Source organism: Siphateles boraxobius, unplaced genomic scaffold (genome assembly GCF_051911475.1).
Source record: "Siphateles boraxobius isolate OS27281-9 unplaced genomic scaffold, OSU_SipBor_1 18, whole genome shotgun sequence".
Taxonomy (NCBI): domain Eukaryota; kingdom Metazoa; phylum Chordata; class Actinopteri; order Cypriniformes; family Leuciscidae; genus Siphateles; species Siphateles boraxobius.
The window spans coordinates 5950077-5967156 of NW_027508788.1; the positions used below are offsets into that span (position 1 = coordinate 5950077).

General features: G+C 46.1%; 1 protein-coding gene across 7 annotated transcripts in view; it reads left to right on the top strand.

The window, feature by feature from the left end:
* The window catches only part of gria4b (glutamate receptor, ionotropic, AMPA 4b), a 126793-nt gene that overhangs the window by 85887 nt on the left and 23826 nt on the right, over nucleotides 1-17080 (top strand). For all 7 annotated transcript variants that reach the window (XM_077233043.1, XM_077233039.1, XM_077233037.1 and 4 more), the window contains 4 exons: nucleotides 4066-4119; nucleotides 4708-4866; nucleotides 8621-8788; nucleotides 9811-9915. In XM_077233043.1, coding sequence (XP_077089158.1) covers nucleotides 4066-4119; nucleotides 4708-4866; nucleotides 8621-8788; nucleotides 9811-9915 — 486 coding nt within the window. The remainder of the gene's footprint in view (nucleotides 1-4065; nucleotides 4120-4707; nucleotides 4867-8620; nucleotides 8789-9810; nucleotides 9916-17080) is intronic.

A 17080-nucleotide genomic window follows, 5' to 3' on the forward strand; every position in this document is an offset into this window, starting at 1 on the left:
ACCTAGTGCTCCGGCACCTAGCTCGTCTGGGCCTTCGGGTCAACTGGGAAAAGAGCAAACTTTGCCCCGTGCAGAGGATCTCTTTTCTCGGTATGGATATCGACTCGGTCGCCATGTCCGTGCAGCTTACGAGCGAGCGCGCGCAGTCACTGCTGACTTGCCTGAGACAGTTCGAGGGCAAGAGTACGGTTCCACTGAAACTCTTTCAGAGGCTCCTGGGGCATATGGCATCTGCAGCCGTGGCAACGCCGCTCGGATTGCTTCATATGAGACCGCTTCAGCGTTGGCTTCGCGACCGAGTCCCGAGGTGGGCATGGCAACACGGCACCTTCCGAGTAACAGTTACTCCGTCTTGCCGTCAGACCTTCACCCCGTGGTCGGACCTCAGTTTTCTACGGGCCGGAGTGCCCCTGGAACGAGCTTCGCGGCATGTTGTTGTAACGACAGATGCCTCCTCCACGGGCTGGGGTGCCATGTGCAATGGACGTGCTGCCGCGGGCTCCTGGACAGGACCCCGCCGCCTCTGGCACATCAATTGCCTCGAGTTGCTGGCCGTACGTCTTGCTATGCGCCGCTTCCGGGCCGTGCTCAAGAACCAGCACGTACTAGTCCGTTCAGACAATACCGCCACTGTAGCGTACATCAACCATCAAGGTGGTCTACGCTCCCACCGTATGTCGCAACTCGCCCGCCACCTCCTCATATGGAGTCAGAAGCATCTGAGGTCGCTTCATGCCATTTATATCCCCGAAGCCCTGAACTGTGCAGCCGACAAGCTCTCACGGCTTCAGCCCCTCCCGGGAGATTGGCGACTCCATCCCCAGTCGGTCCAGCTGATTTGGGACCAGTTCGGGGACGCACAGATAGATCTGTTTACCTCTCACGGCTCGACCCATTGCGCCCTGTATTATTCCCTGACCGAGGGCACGCTCGGCACGGATGCACTGGCGCACAGCTGGCCGCGGGGCCGCAAATATGCGTTTCCCCCAGTGAGCCTTCTTGCGCAGACCCTGCGCAAGGTCAGGGAGGACGAGGAGCAGGTCATTCTGGTCGCGCCATACTGGCCCGCCCGGACCTGGTTCTCCGAACTAGTACTCCTCGCGACAGCACCTCCCTGGCCGATTCCCCTGAGGAAGGACCTCCTTTCTCAGGGACGGGGCACCCTATGGCACCCTCGTCCCGATCTCTGGAACCTCCACGTGTGGCTCCTGGACGGGACGAAGCAGGTTTGAGTACCCTTCCACCTACAGTGGCGGCTACCATCACTTCCGCTAGAGCGTCGTCCACGAGACACGTCTACACGTTGAAGTGGAACCTCTTCGTCAACTGGTGCTCTTCTCACCGAGAAGACCCCCGGAGATGTTCGATTAGTGTCGTGCTTTCCTTCCTTCAAGATAGGCTGGAGCGAAGGCTGTCTCCCTCCACCCTGAATGTCTATGTTGCCGCTATTGCCGCACACCATGACCCAGTCGAAGGTAAGTCTGTTGGAAGGCACGACCTGATCATCAGGTTCCTGAGAGGAGCGAGGAGACTGAATCCTCCTCGCCCTCCTCTCGTTCCCTCTTGGGACCTCTCAGTGGTTCTAACTGCCCTGCGGAGTGCTCCCTTTGAGCCTTTGCAATCAGTGGAGCTTAAGTTCCTGTCTATGAAGACAGCGCTCCTGGTTGCATTGGCCTCCATCAAGAGGGTGGGGGACTTGCATGCATTCTCTGTTGACGAAGCGTGCCTGGAATTTGGGCCGGCTTACTCTCACGTGATCCTGAGACCCCGGCCTGGATATGTGCCCAAGGTTCCTACCACTCCCTTCCGGGACCAGGTGGTGAATCTGCAAGCGCTGCCCCCGGAGGAGGCAGACCCAGCCTTGGCACTGCTCTGTCCAGTACGCGCCCTCCGCGCCTATGTAGACAGGACGCAGTGTTTCAGGACCTCAGACCAGCTCTTTGTCTGTTATGGTGGGAAGCTGAATGGTAAGGCTCTCTCCAAGCAAAGGTTGTCTCACTGGATAGTGGACGCCATTGCCTTGGCATACCAGCAGCAAGGTCGACCGTGCCCCCTTGGTGTGACTGCCCACTCCACCCGGAGTGTGGCATCCTATTGGGCTCTAGCGCATGGCGCCTCGCTAACAGACATCTGCAGAGCTGCAGGCTGGGCGACACCTAACACATTCGCCAGATTCTACAATCTCCGAGTGGAGCCATTGACCTCTCATGTACTCGCTTCAACCAGCTAGTACTGGACCCGCTCAGGTGTCTTCGCTTGCTCGCCATTCCACTCCACGGACTGGATACGTGCGATATTCTCCTCAGGTGAGCTTCCCCGAAAAGCCCTGAGTTCCTCCAGCACTCCTGACGTTGGCGCCAGTGTCTATTGCCTGTGCGTCGGCTAGGTGCCTCCCGTGTGCATGGTCCCTCCCCTGAGCGACCCCCACATGTGTATTTCCACTGTAAGCCTCCCGAGCATGTGTCTTTCCCTTGGCAAGCCACCTTGCCACCCCTGGGGTTGAAATGTTCCACCTGCGGCTGGACACCCCAGTGTTCTCCATGTCTCCTTCGGGTCACATGTGTATTCTCTAAGTCCCCCCCTCTGGGTTGGCAGTAATTGCATATTTCCCCTGAACTTGGGATATGCTCCCCAGTGTACCTTGGTATTCCTGTGCTAAATAGGAGTCCTTCGTCCGTGCCAGTCTCACGACAGGGATCTCAGATTTACGCAGGGCACTGGAAGACAGCTGAGAAGGTGGCGTGATTAGACTGGTAACCCCATCCGTCGTCATCCGACGTAACTCGGAGTGACAACGAAAGGGAACGTCTCGGTTACGTATGTAACCCTCGTTCCCTGAGTAGGGAACGGAGACGTTACGTCTGCCTGCCACTTTCCGCTGTACCGCGGGGATCGCCTGAGCTCAGTCTTGGCTCCTCAGCGAAGAAACATATCTGCCTGTTGCCGGCGTCCTCCTTTTATACCCACGAGGTGGGGCGGAGTTACGCCATGCAAATTCCGCAGACCCATGGCATTTCTTTGCCATTGGCTCGTTTTGTAATACTCGAAGTTGATAGGCTTTCTAAGCGAAACCCCCATTCGTCATCATCCGACGTAACGTCTCCGTTCCCTACTCAGGGAACGAGGGTTACATACGTAACCGAGACGTTTTCATGAGCTGTATGCCAAAATCATCAGTATTAAAACAATAAAGACCTGATATATTTCAGTTGGTGTGCAATGAATCTAAAATATATGAAAGTTAAATTTTTATCATTACATTATGGAAAATAATGAACTTTATCACAATATGCTATTTTTTTGAGAAGGACCTGTATATATATATATATATATATATATATATATATATATATATATATTATTATTATTTTTTACTTTATATAATTAAAGTAGACATGTATTTTCACTTATGGGTAAACTACAAAAATATGTTAATTCCTGGATGAAAGTGTTTCTTTTAATCTCCTGAAATTATTTGGGGTTGACAACATTATTGATGTAAATTTGTTTTATTTTATTTAAAATTTATTTTTTAAATTTCATTATAAAAATAGCACAATGCTACATAAAAACCACAGTCAGAGAGAATTGTAAGAAAGAGGTAAAGGTAATTCAACACTATACCCTGAATGGTTAAAAATGTTTTTGAAGGTCTGTACACTGTACTGAACACTGTGCATCAAAGTTCACTAAAGAGAATTAAATATGCTCAAGGTCCTGAGGGAACAAAGAACACATTTTCTCAAGTAACTCTGTTGCAGAAATGAATGGCACATTAGACGGGTATATTTCTTTATTCCTACAAACTGTTTCCTTGATATTTTATTTTGTAGCTGTCAAAGTCATTTTAAGATATTCTAGCTGGTGTTTGCGTTAATATTCATCAAATTTCAGTGTGGTATTGGAAAAGGCAGTGTGTTTGATTAGAAATAATTAATAACAGTGGAATTCTGCTTTCCCAATGGCTTACGGCTCTGCTGTACATTCATATGCTGGGTGAATGCTGACAAATGTATTTGCTTTTAGAATTTGCCCTCACTACAAATGTCTGGTTTATCTACACAGATTGTGAGTGTCGGCAAGCATGTCAAAGGCTACCATTACATCATGGCAAATTTGGTGAGCTAAATTTTATTCCTTTATCGCCTTATTCTCCCTGTCAGCTTGTCTGCCTTTCATATTCTGTTTTATCTCTTACTTTCTACATATTCCACTCTACTGGTCTCTCCTTCTCTCTCTCTCTCTCTCTCTCTCTCTCTCTCTCTTTCTCTCTCTCTCTCTCTCTCTCTCTCTCTCTCTCTCTCTCTCTCTCTCTCTCTCTCTTTAGTTGTCTTGGCCTTGCTGTCTCCTGCCCTCCCTCATTCTTCTTCTTTCTTAATCCTCGCCTTTCTTTAAGAAAGATACATCAATTTGAGAGACTAATTCGTATTCCAGTGAGCGGTTGTGACAGTGTTTTAATGATGCTGGGCGCTGCAGAGCATGCTCTGTCTCTCTCTGCTCTCTGGCTGGGCACGGAATTGGCTCACAGAGGCGAGCAGGATATGAATGTTTGTGGAATTTCTCTTATCGTAGCGCTGCATTGCCAACTACATTTTAATAATCTCTCTCTCTCTCTCTCTCTCTCTCTCTCTCTCTCCCTCTCTCTCTCTCCCTCTCTCTCCCTCTCTATCTTTATTTCTTACCATTTCCCCTTCTTTGCTCTGGCAGGGTTTTAAGGACATCAATCTGGAGCGTTTCATGCATGGGGGAGCCAATGTGACAGGCTTTCAGCTGGTGGACTTCAGCAATCCCATGGTTATTAAACTCATGCAGCGCTGGAACAAGTTGGACCAGCGCGAGTACCCCGGCTCTGACGCACCTCCCAAGGTACTCTTGCATGGCCCAGTCCAGTATGGAACCACTTAGAAACTAGATACATTAGCATAAATGCATAAACCTCCCATTTGAATCCCTCCAGACACTTTGAGAGAACTCCAAATCTCCAAATCAAATCTCCAGAAAGAGTCTGATGATCAAACCCAATGCTTTTATATGCGTTTGTCATGGTTGAGTAAGGCAGAAAGATTTAATTTTCATTTTGGATGGGTAGGAGAATGGGTGGGTGGAAGAAAGGAAATATGGATGGATGGATTGGTGGGTGGCAGAAAAGGAAAGATGGATGGATGGGTGGGTGGTTGGTTAGAAAAAGATGGATGGATGGAAGAAAGGAAACATGAATGGATGGATGGATGGGAGTATGGATGAATGGATGGAAGAAAGGAAACATGGATGGATGGATGGATGGATGGATGGATGGAAGGATGGAAGAAAGGAAACATGGATAGATGGATGGATGGATGGGTGAGAGAGTGGGTGGAAGAAAGGAAACATAGATGGATAGATACAATTAGAAAAGAATAAAAAATGTAATAACATTATACACAGTGGTCAAAGGAAGTATGAATTGCTCATTTTATACCATAACTGGAATAAATGTCAAAGACAGAACCTTAAGAAATTGTGCCGATGTATTATAATATGCATTCTTACATAGAAAACACTGTGAAACAACTCAACCGGTACTGTAAATTATACACCTACATCATCATAAGCTGTTTCATTCATTCTAGTCTCACTAGCCGAATCCTGCTCGTGATTTGATATGTCTGTTCATGTCTGCGCCCTGAAAGCAAGGTTTTTGTTGATCCATTTTCACTGGGACTCACTTTCCCCTTGGGCCTGATGAGGATGACATTCTTTGAAGGGCGGTTACATTGATCCCCTCCTGGTGATGCGGTGCGGTAAAGGCAATCCCTTTGGCGTGGCCTGAGGGGACATCGCTTTAACATACGGCTGCTCCTCACTGCACACCGCTAGCAAGAGCAGGAGGATGGGGAGCGACATCCATGGACTAGCAAATGAGATGCTGTGGTCCAACCATGTCAACACACGCACAGATCCACATATAGGCTCTCACAGGCCGCCCTCTGGTATTTAGACTGGGCTGCTCCATCTCTTTCTTCCCAAGTACAAGCTACTCCCATAAGCCCTTCTCAGACAGCAGCACAACCGACACCCCAAAACCTTTTTTTAAAAGCTGTTAGCCTTTTCCTGCTGAGGCGATTGGAAAAGTCCTGAAGGCACCATCTAGTGACGACACACTTTCTCCTGGGATCAATCCAGGTGTTTTAGGGCTTTAGCCGATATATTAAACTGCACCTATTGTAATTCTTCCTTTCTGTCCTGCGGGAGTCAGTAACCTAACACATTCTTTGACAATTAATGTTGGACCATGAAACTGTGGTAGACTAAATATAAACACATTGCCTGAAAGGGATAGTTCACTCAAAAAATTACTTATCTATTTCAATATTTTAAACTGTATTACTTTTTTACTGTATTTTTGATTGAATAAATGCAGCCTTGTTGAACATAAGAGACGTCTTTTAAATACATTAAAAAATGTTACCGACCCTAAACTTTTGAACGGTGGTGCTTATTCGGAAGAACAATAACATGCAGGTTTGGAATGACATGAGGGTGGGTAAATTACAGAATTTTAATTTTTAGATGAACTATCTCTTTAAATACATTCTTCAATCTCTTGTTGTTACCGCTCTCTTGATTTCTATCTAGCTCTGTCATTCCATCTTTTGCTCCTTGAATGCAGTTGTAGCCCAGGGGTCTTTCTGTGTGTTTTGTATTGTGTTTGTAACGGTCTGAGTCTCAGCTCTTGTCTTAGAGATATGCTGAAAACCATCCCAGCACTGCAAGAGTGGCTTCTTTCAACCATAAAGCAAGCAGGACAGTCTGAACACACAGGGGTACTTTTTTTTTAACATTGTGCTTGTATATACGAGCAGCTCAGGTGACCCTCGTCTAACTCAAACTACATCATACTCTCTAAAATAGCAATGATAAACACAACAGTAGACTAAAAACAAGGGCATGAAGCGCCATGCCTCTAAAGGACAAACGTGCTTGCAGAGCTGCGGTTTGTTTCCTTTGTCAAAATACCGTGCGTTGTCTGCAGTGATTCATTCTGTGCCGTTTTATCTCAGCGAGGCAAAGAGAAAAAGCACAAGCCACTTATTGGTGCAATCAGGCCAGCCTCCGATAGCAGCTGACGGGCCCTCCCCCACTCGCCCCACTCCCACCCACCAGAATCTGAACACTACTGTGTCAGAGCTCACTGATTTCACATGCTCTGCCCACTCCTAATATGTGGAAGGACAACCATGTGTGTTTCTGTTTTTTGTTTGTCCCTTGCTCTCTTTTTTAGTTTTTTTTTACCCCCCTAGATGCAGCTGCAAAACATGGACCTTGGTTGTCCTCTGCTCATGAGGACACCTAACCTCATTTTGGTTATTCAACCCTTACAAATAGCTTTCATTGGTGTAAACCTAATGTAATCATGTTGACTCACTGACTGATATTAAATAAACAGCATTTTGTTATTGTACAGACACTGAAGTGAATATGCAAGGCACTTATAAACAACAGTGCACATGAATACTTGATTCTGATTGGTCAATCGCAGCATTCTGCAGTCTTTTCTTTTTTTTTAATGCAGCAGTAAGCGCTTTCCTGGATGTGTATAAAAAGTTTATGGTTGGTAAGACTTTTAAATGTTTTTGAAGGAAGTCTCTTCTGCTCACCAAGGAAGTCTCTTCTGCTCACCAATTTTTGACCAAAAATACAGCAAAAACTGTCCTATTGTAAAATATTACAAATTAAAATAACTTTTTTATTTTAATATTTCTTTATATTTCTTTAAAGGGAGAGCTGAATTTCAATACTCCAGTCTTCAGTGTCACATGATCCTTCAGAAAACATTATAATATACTGATTTGGTGCTCAAGAAACATTTGTTATTATTAACAATATAACATTATATTATTATATGAAAATAGTGTTGCTTAATATTTGTTCAGAATTCTTTGAAAGTTCAAAACAACAGTATTTTTTTGAAATGGAAAACATTATAAATGTCTTTACTGTGACTTTTGGTCAATGAAATGTGTCCTTGCTGAATTGTTTTTTTCCTTCTGACCCCAAACATAAAATCCTGAAAGGTAGTAATTAAGATAATAATATATATATATATATATATATATATATATATATATATATATATATATATATATATATATATATATATATATATATATATATGGTAACATCTTACAATAATATGTTAACATCAGTGAAAGCAAATAGTTAATTCATGTTAAATTAATCATACACTCAAATATTTTTATCTTTTCAAATTTGATCAATTAACATTATTTAATATTACAATTCAATCCAAGGTCCATGCACAGTCTGGTTAGGTGCAGGTAGATAGCAGGAACGAACAGTTCGCGCTGAATAAAATAAAGTCAATAGTGTGCGGTAGAGTGTTCTTATTATTATTGTCATAACATTATTTAATGATTTATGAACAAACAGGATATAACAACGATTAATAGTATTTATTTAGAGATTAACCTTAACTAGATTAATAAATGCTGTAAAATGTGTTGTCATTTCATGATACCTAATGCACTAACTAATGTTAACAAACTGAACCCTTAAAACCCCATTAAAGCATTACTGTGTATGTATATGTTGACCTTTCCATGACCCTCTGTTTCTGTAGTACACTTCCGCTCTGACATACGATGGAGTGATGGTGATGGCAGAAGCCTTCCGGAACCTTCGCAGGCAGAAGGTGGACATCTCCCGCAGGGGCAACGCCGGAGACTGCCTGGCCAACCCCGCTGCACCATGGAACCAGGGCATCGACATGGAGCGCACACTCAAACAGGTCACATGCACAGATGAGCAAATGCAGGCTTTATATTAGATGGGAAACAAGTTCTTTGTGTAGTATTTCCATGGGAGGAAGACAGACAGCTGAAATAAATGTCTTATAAAAAAAAACAAGGCAGTGAGGTGATTGAGGGCCAAGGCTGAACAGAACAATAATCGGCGATCTGAAAAATGCGAAATGTCCAAATTTGAACTGATGGAAAGTGGAAAATGACAGGGGAATTGAAAAGGGAAATACAAGGATGGGGAGAGCGTGAACCAAAGCAGAAAACAAGACGGATAGTGAAACAGTGAGAGCAAGAGAGAGAAGTGTGATGTTGTGTAGGGCAGGGTTTCTCAAACTTGTTTTAATCCAAGTACCCCTTTTTGTAACACCATACTGTTCTCAGACTCCAACACCCCATCTCCCAAACAAATATATATATATATATATATATATATATATATTAAACAGTGTATAAAAAAACAATTGTGTATCTTGCTGAGTAATTAAAACTAGCTATTTACAGTACTTTATGAAAACTGTCGCTTATTTATGCGTCAGTCATCACAACGTGCATGTCAAACATGTAAAAATACTATGAATAACTGAATCTTAAGTGTTTTATCAGCAGGAAATTTCTTAATTGCTTTTAATTATACACAGATTAATAAGAAATACATTTTGATTTGTCTCTCCCACGTTTTCATTACTAAAAGAGTCCGAGCAGAATATATGAGCCTTTAGTATATTTATACTTAGTCCTGATGTGAGCTCAACAATTTAGAGAATAATGTCGCTGATTATTTGGCTCTGTATCGCTTGCAGTGGTTTTCAGATTTTTATTCACAGTTCAAAGAATTTTCTGGTTATGTTAGATGGATCCCCGTTTGAGAAACACTGATGTGGGGTAATACTTCCAGAAGAAAGTGATGTTAAAGTTCAAGAAAGTAAGCGAATGTGTAAATGAAAGTGTTTCGAGGTGCTTTGCAGTGGTTGGATAAGCTGTCATGACATTGTTTATCACTGTAATCCAGGTGCGCCTCCAGGGATTAACAGGAAATGTCCAATTCGACCACTACGGGCGCAGAGTCAACTACACAATGGATGTTTTCGAATTAAAAAGTAACGGCCCCAGAAGGGTAAGATATCATTCTTGTCGTGAGCATTCCAGAGGTCACCGCAGACATTTCTTTTTTTTGTAATACGTCCACTTTGATATTGTATATCTGACTTAAAAATGAGCTTGTTAGGGTGTTTCTGTCTGTATTCATCTTTGATTCTGAGAAAGTGTAACCATGCTTTGCTTTTGCTCTGTCTCTCTACATCTGTCGAGTGTCATTTCAATCTAATTCATTGTCTTTCTCGATGTGCTTAATGCTCTGTGCTTCACTTGATGCAGCTTTTTCTGTGAGAACAATCCCAGGAGACCCTGATGAGTCTTTATTATTTTATAGTCAGCGTTTTCTTTCTGTACAATGTAACATCTTTCACTTCTCTTACAATACTTCACCGCATACTCATTTCACGCATATGTGCATCTCTTTAAATTGTGAAAACAGCCATTTTAGATGCCTTATAAACCCATATGAATCATTGGCCACGTACACACTGCAGTTAAATTCGGTTGTCAATTCCCCTTTTAGTGTTTAATCCTTTTCTGTACATACACACTTCAGTAATTTTAAGTATCTACAAACAAATTAACCACCGAAAAATGCAGGTACTGAAAACCGCATTTACAAAAATGAAATGCAGTGTGTTCGGAACCAAACTAAACTGTCTGAGATGTTTCTCTGAGAATTCCCAGGGAAAGCAGCACCAGCTTTGACTCATTCTTGTTGCCAGATCTTGCTAGAAAAACGGCGAACAAGAACAAGCCCATAATAAATCGAAATGCTGTATGAAAATAATAATACCGAAATGTCATGATCCATAACTACTCACTTTAAAAACTACGAAAACACGATCGCTTTGAGCCAAGCTTAAACAACAAGCCTAAAAACGCTTATAATAAGTGGACATGGCAACACTGCAAGAGCGTGCTCTGTGAAGCAGCCTTTACAAGCGTAAACAAAACACAAGCTAACTTTGCTAAACATAACGAGTCTTTCTTTGGTCAGAATAGCAGATTCCAAACACGTGAGACGCCAGATCGTTGATATATCTCAATTTTGGGAGTGAGTCGTGTTCCGATACACACGCAAGAACGATAATTTGTATTTAAAAAAAGTACATAAATAAGTCCCAACTGGATTAAAATTTTATATTGATAATTTAAATTGATTGTATGCTATTAAATTGTGACAAAATTGTCTGAGAAGTTTGCAGTTATTTAGGCCTACAACCAAATGTACAGTTTTTAAAATAATACACAAAGGTCTGCCTTGAATGGTCTGGTGGTTTTAGCAGCAGAGCTATGTACGTACCATAAGGTCTCGTGTCACACACCTTCTTCTAAAGTTATGAGGAGCCCTCTGCCTCTGGCGTGCTTTATGGAGTGTGGCGGCTCCTGGCTGCTGTTGAGCAGTGCACCGGGGGAAGAATGATGGGAAAAGGAGAAGGAGGGGAGCACAGCAACGAGCCGCCAGGGTTTGGCAGTCATTTATCAGGCAGTCGTGAGCCCCGCTCTAGGCGGATGCTGGAGCCTGGCTCTTCTTTCTCCCGCTCATCGAGGTTTCATGAGGACACGGGCACACCCCGCTGCTTGTGTCTCTTCTGCATGGCCGTTTTTCATCCCACAGTTACACGCAGCAACACAGTTTTCTTAAGCCACCAAAATTACAACATTCATGTTTAGCATCTACATAATCACTTACAGTATAAATTTGAACTACCGTTCAAAGGTTTTTGAAAGAAGTCATTTATTTGATTAAAAATATCAACTATTTTAATATATTTTAAAATGTAATTTATTCCTTTAATGGCAAAGCTCATTTTCAACAGTCATTACTCCAGTCTTCAGTGTCACATGATCCTTCAGAAATCATTCTAGTATGCTGATTTGGTGCTCAAGAAATATTTATTATTATTATCGATGTTGAGGTTTTTTTTCCCGAATTCTTCGATGAATGAAAGTATAAAAGAATAGTATTTATTTAAAAAATAAATTTTGGAAAACGTCTCGGTTACGTATGTAACCCTAGTTCCCTGATAGGGAACGAGACGCTGCGTCAAACGCTGTGGGAATGCCCCTGCGTTGTGCGTCATGAAGCACGTATGGAATCAGCCCAATGGAGAGATGGAACGTCATAGGCGGGTGACGGCATCGACCAGGAAACTATAAAGCACCCCATAAACACAAGCGCAACAGCTTCTGATAGGCCTGAAGGAAGCGCTAGCGGGAATGCCGGGAGTATGGTGGAATGACGCAGCGTCTCGTTCCCTATCAGGGAACTAGGGTTACATACGTAACCAAGACCTTCCCTTTCAAGGGAACTCGAGCTGCGTCAAACGCTGTGGGAACGCTAATACCCACGTCGCCATAGGACCAAGTGACCGCCATGTGAGAACTAGCGCACAGAGGACGAGAGCACCTGTGCCCCAGGGGTAGAACTTAAGTCTAGGTCGTAGAACTTAATGAAAGTATGCGGTGAAGACCATCCATCACAAGACCATCCATCACAAACGTCACTGAGGGAAACTCCTGACAGTAAGGCTTTAGAAGCCGCCATACTCCTGGTAGAGTGGGCTCGTACAGGCAAAGGTGAAGGCTGACCAGCCGACTCATAGGCAAGTGAGATAGCCTCGACCACCCACTTGCTCATTCTCTGTTTAGACGCGGGACACCCCTTCTTGGGTGGCCCAAAGCACACAAATAGTTGTTCTGACTTCCTCCACAGGGCAGTTCTGTGGACATAGGCGTCTAACGCCCTAACAGGGCAGAGTAAATTAAGTTTCTCCTGGTCAGACGACAGAATTGGAGGAGGACAAAAGGCCTGCAGAACTGTAGGTCTAACAACATTAGTAGGGACCTTGGGAACGTAACCTGGTCTAGGATGCAGAAAAGCCTTAACCATGCCAGGCGAAATTCCAGCCACGAGGGTGAAACCGACAGAGCCTGCAAATCTCCGATTCTCTTTAGTGAGGAGATTGCAAGAAGAAAGATAGTCTTAAACTTCTCAGGAACTTCTTCGATAGGTTCAAGAGGAGCTAGGGAAAGACCTTCTAATACGATGGCCAGATCCCAGGCCGGCACCCTCGTACGAACTGCTGGCCTCAGCCTCAGTGTGCCACGAAGGAAACGAGTTATAAGCGGGTGTCTCCCAAGAGAAACTCCACTGAAAGGGACGTGGTAAGCAGCCAGTGCCGCCACATATACCTTTAGTGTGGAGGGGGATAGCCCTGTGGAGAAGCGCTCCTGCAGGAATTCCAGCACTGCACCCACTGGGCAGTTAACTGGGTCCTGCAGGTGCTCTCCACACCAAGAAGTGAAGAGTTTCCACTTCAAGGCATAAAGCTTCCTCGCGGATGGAGCTCTGGAGTGAAGAATGGTCTCAACCACCTCGGTTGAGAGACCACAGTTCATGAGCTGGGCCCCCTCAGAGGCCAAGCCCACAATACTGGGCGGGGGTGAAATATCATGCTGCCCGCCTGAGAGAGTATATCCCTCCTGACCGGGAGCTCCAAGGGAGAGCCGTCCAGGAGAGAAATCAGGTCCGCAAACAATACTCGGGCCGGCCAGAACAGGGCTACTAATAGTAGGCTGACCCCGTCCCGGCGAACCCTCTCCAGAACTCCAGGTAGCAGAGCAATCGGGGGAAAGGCGAACAGATGTGACCTCGGCCACGGCTGCACCATAGCGTCCAGCCCCTGAGGGGCAGGACGGCTGATTGAAAACCACAGATGACAATGCGTGGTCTCCTTGGAAGCGAATAGGTCCACCTCTGCGCGACCGAAACTCAACCAAAGGAGCTCCACCACCTCGGGATGGAGTCTCCAATCCCCCGGCCTCGGCCCCTGTCTCGACAGGGAGTCTGCTACCACATTCAAATACCCAGGAAGATACATTGCTCTCAGAAATAGTAACCTCCCTTGGGACCACAGGAGGATCTGACGGGCCAACTTGTAAAGCCGGCGAAACCGCATGCCCCCCTGATGATTTATATAAGAGACCACCGACGTGTTGTCTGACTGAACTAACACATGATGACCTCCCAGGTCTGCTAGGGAGTGTTTCAGAGCCTGGAACACCACCAACATCTCTAGACAATTTATAAGCCGTGATAGATGATGGTCCTGCGACAGCCCTTGGGCTGGACGACCACTCGTGACCGCCCCCCCACCCTGTGAGGGAAGCGTCCGTCGTTAGCGTTACGCGACGACAAAGAGCCCCCAACACAGGCCCTTTGAATAGGAACCAAGTTTCTTTCCACATGACCAGAGCACGAAGGCAGCGCCGCGTGACTTTGACCGTGCGGAGCGGATTTCCCCTCGGGGAGAATCCCTTGGTCCTGAGCCACCACTGTAGCGATCTCATGTACAACAGGCCGCAAGGTATAACGTCGGACGCTGCTGCCATCAGACCCGACAGTCTCTAAAACTGTTTTACAGTAAGTAGCTGGCCTAGCTTAACTTGTTTCACAGCTGAGAGAATCGAAACGATGCGGGTCGGAGCGAGTCGCGCCTGCATCGAAACCGAAACCCAAACGACGATAATACACTTTTCTTTGCGTTCAGCCTCAACCCCAACTTCCTTATATGAACGAGAACGACATCTCAATGTCGAACCGCCATCTGCTCTGTCTGAGCTAAAATCAACCAAACGTTGATGTAATTGAGGACACGAACACCCTGAAGCCTCAGGGGCACTAGTGCTGCGTCCATGCATTTCGTGAAAGTGCGGGGAGATAAAGCTAGGCCAAACGGAAGAACCCTGTGCTGGTACACCTCGTCCCCGAAGGCGAACCTCAGGAACTTCCTGTGTTGTGGAAGGATGGAAATGTGGAAGTACGCGTCCCTTAGATCTATCGTGACAGACCAGTCCTCGGATCTGATTTGTGACACGATCTGCTTGATAGTGAGAATCTTGAATTTTGGCTTCCCTACCGAGCGATTCAATAGGCGCAGGTCTAAAATTGGACGCAACCCCCCATCCTATTTTGGAACGATGAAATATCGGCTGTAATAGCCTGACTCCACACTGGGAGGAGGAACCCGTTCTATAGCCTCCTTTTGAAGGAGTGCTTTCACCCCTTGTTTCATAACCAGAGCCTGCTCGGGGCCCACCACTGTAGGCAGAACCCCTCTAAATCTTGGTGGACGACACCTGAATTGAATAGCATAATCCCTTTCTATTGTCTGCAGGACCCAATGAGATATTTTTGGAAGACTTTTCCACTCTGCCAGAAATTCTACTAAGGGTACCAGTCTCTCGAGACTGGCCTCTGGTGTAACTTGCGCAGCAAACGCAGCGCCCTGTAACGGCACACCGGCAGGGAACAACTGGTCTAACCGCTCTGAAACCCTCCTCAGAGGGAGCGAGCGTCCCTCGGGAAATCGCTCGCTGGGATCGTCTGCGCCCCGGCATGAAGGCGGGGTTGGCAGAACGGGCCCCTGAGGGCACAGAGGAAGAATGGAGACCGTAGAAAGAGGTGAACACCTTTCCGCCTCGGTGGGGACCACCCTCAGTGTCCTGCGCGCCGTGGCGCCAGGACTTCTTCTTAGCCGAAGCCTTCTTAGCTAATATAACTGTCCTCAGATCAGTTCTATTACTGGGAGATTTCGGCTGAGAGTGCCGCGGCTGAGCCCACTGTCCAGCAGGGGGAGCACGAGACGCGACACTCTGCTTCAGCGCCCTATATGATGAGCTCGCAGACGGCCGGGGCTGCTCCGCCCAGCAGCCCCAGGGACATGAATTGTTTGCTTTTCCTTCTCCTGGAATTTATCGATGACAGAATTTACAGCATCGCCAAATAAACCCAAGGGGGAGAGAGGAGTGTCTAAAAGGAAAGCTTTTTCTTTTTCTTTTATATTTGTCTGATTTAACCACAGATGTCTTTCTGCGGCCACCAGAGCTGCCATAGATCGACCCACTAGCTTGGCCGACTCTCTGGTTGCGCGCAGGGATAAATCAGCAGCCTGACGCAGTTCGCGAACCACGTCAGCACTGACCTCCTCACTCTCACTCACGTCCCTCAGCAGGTCAGCCTGGTATGCCTGCATAATAGACATAGTATGCAGACATGACACAGCCTGACCCGCCGCCGAATACGCTTTACCCACAAAAACCGAAATATTTCTAAGAGGCTTGGTGGGTAATGCCGGTGCCTTAACAGATGACGCAGCCTCGAGGGAGAGAAAACTCGCAAGCGTCTCTTCCACACGAGGCATAGCCAAATAACCATATGATTTTGCCCCCACAATATTAGAATATGTTGAAGTCTGGGGACTAAACACTCTATATGACACCAGTTTTTTTCCACGATTTCGACACCTCAGTGTGGAGATCGGGAAAAAAAGGCAAGCACCGGCGTGGAGGTTGCACTCGTGACGGCTAAAATCTCTCATCTAATTTTGATTTAGAAACAGACTCCTGTCTAGTCACTGGCCATGCAATGCTGAGTTTTTCTACAGCTCTTGTTAATACCTCCACTAGCTCATCACTTTCGGGAGTGTAAGGTGGCGAATCCTCCACATCTCCCTCATTTATAACTGGTGCCTCAGCCCGAGCGGAAGGAACCGCAGCGCGTGCTTCCGAACACGGGACTGAGGCACTGGAACTCACAGGTGAAGGGAGAGAGAAGGCAGAGCCCGTCTCTAACCCCGCTGAGAGATCCATATGCGATCCCCACGATACGCGTCGTCGCTCTGCCTCGGCAAGAGCGGGACCCGAACCGCGGGGAGCGCGCACAGAACCGCTCTCCTCGAAGAGCGCCCAGCGGGAGCGGAGCGTCCTTAATGGCAGACGCTCGCAATGCTCACAATCAGCTCCCTCGAGAGCTGCACTCCCAAACAAACAACACAAAGAACGTGTGTATCCCCACTCGTAAAATAACGCGAGCAGGGAGGGACACACTTCCTAAACTGCTGTTCGTTCGCCATATCTCTCTTAATATATATATATATATATATAAATTGTTTGTGTGGGGCAGAGTATGTAAAGACAGACAATATTCACATATAGCGCGACTGAAGGCACAGAAAGCTGTTGCGCTTGTGTTTATGGGGTGCTTTATAGTTTCCTGGTCGATGACGTCACCCGCCTATGACGTTCCATCTCTCCATTGGGCTGATTCCATACGTGCTTCATGACGCACAACGCAGGGGCGTTCCCACAGCGTTTGACGCAGCTCGAGTTCCCTTGAA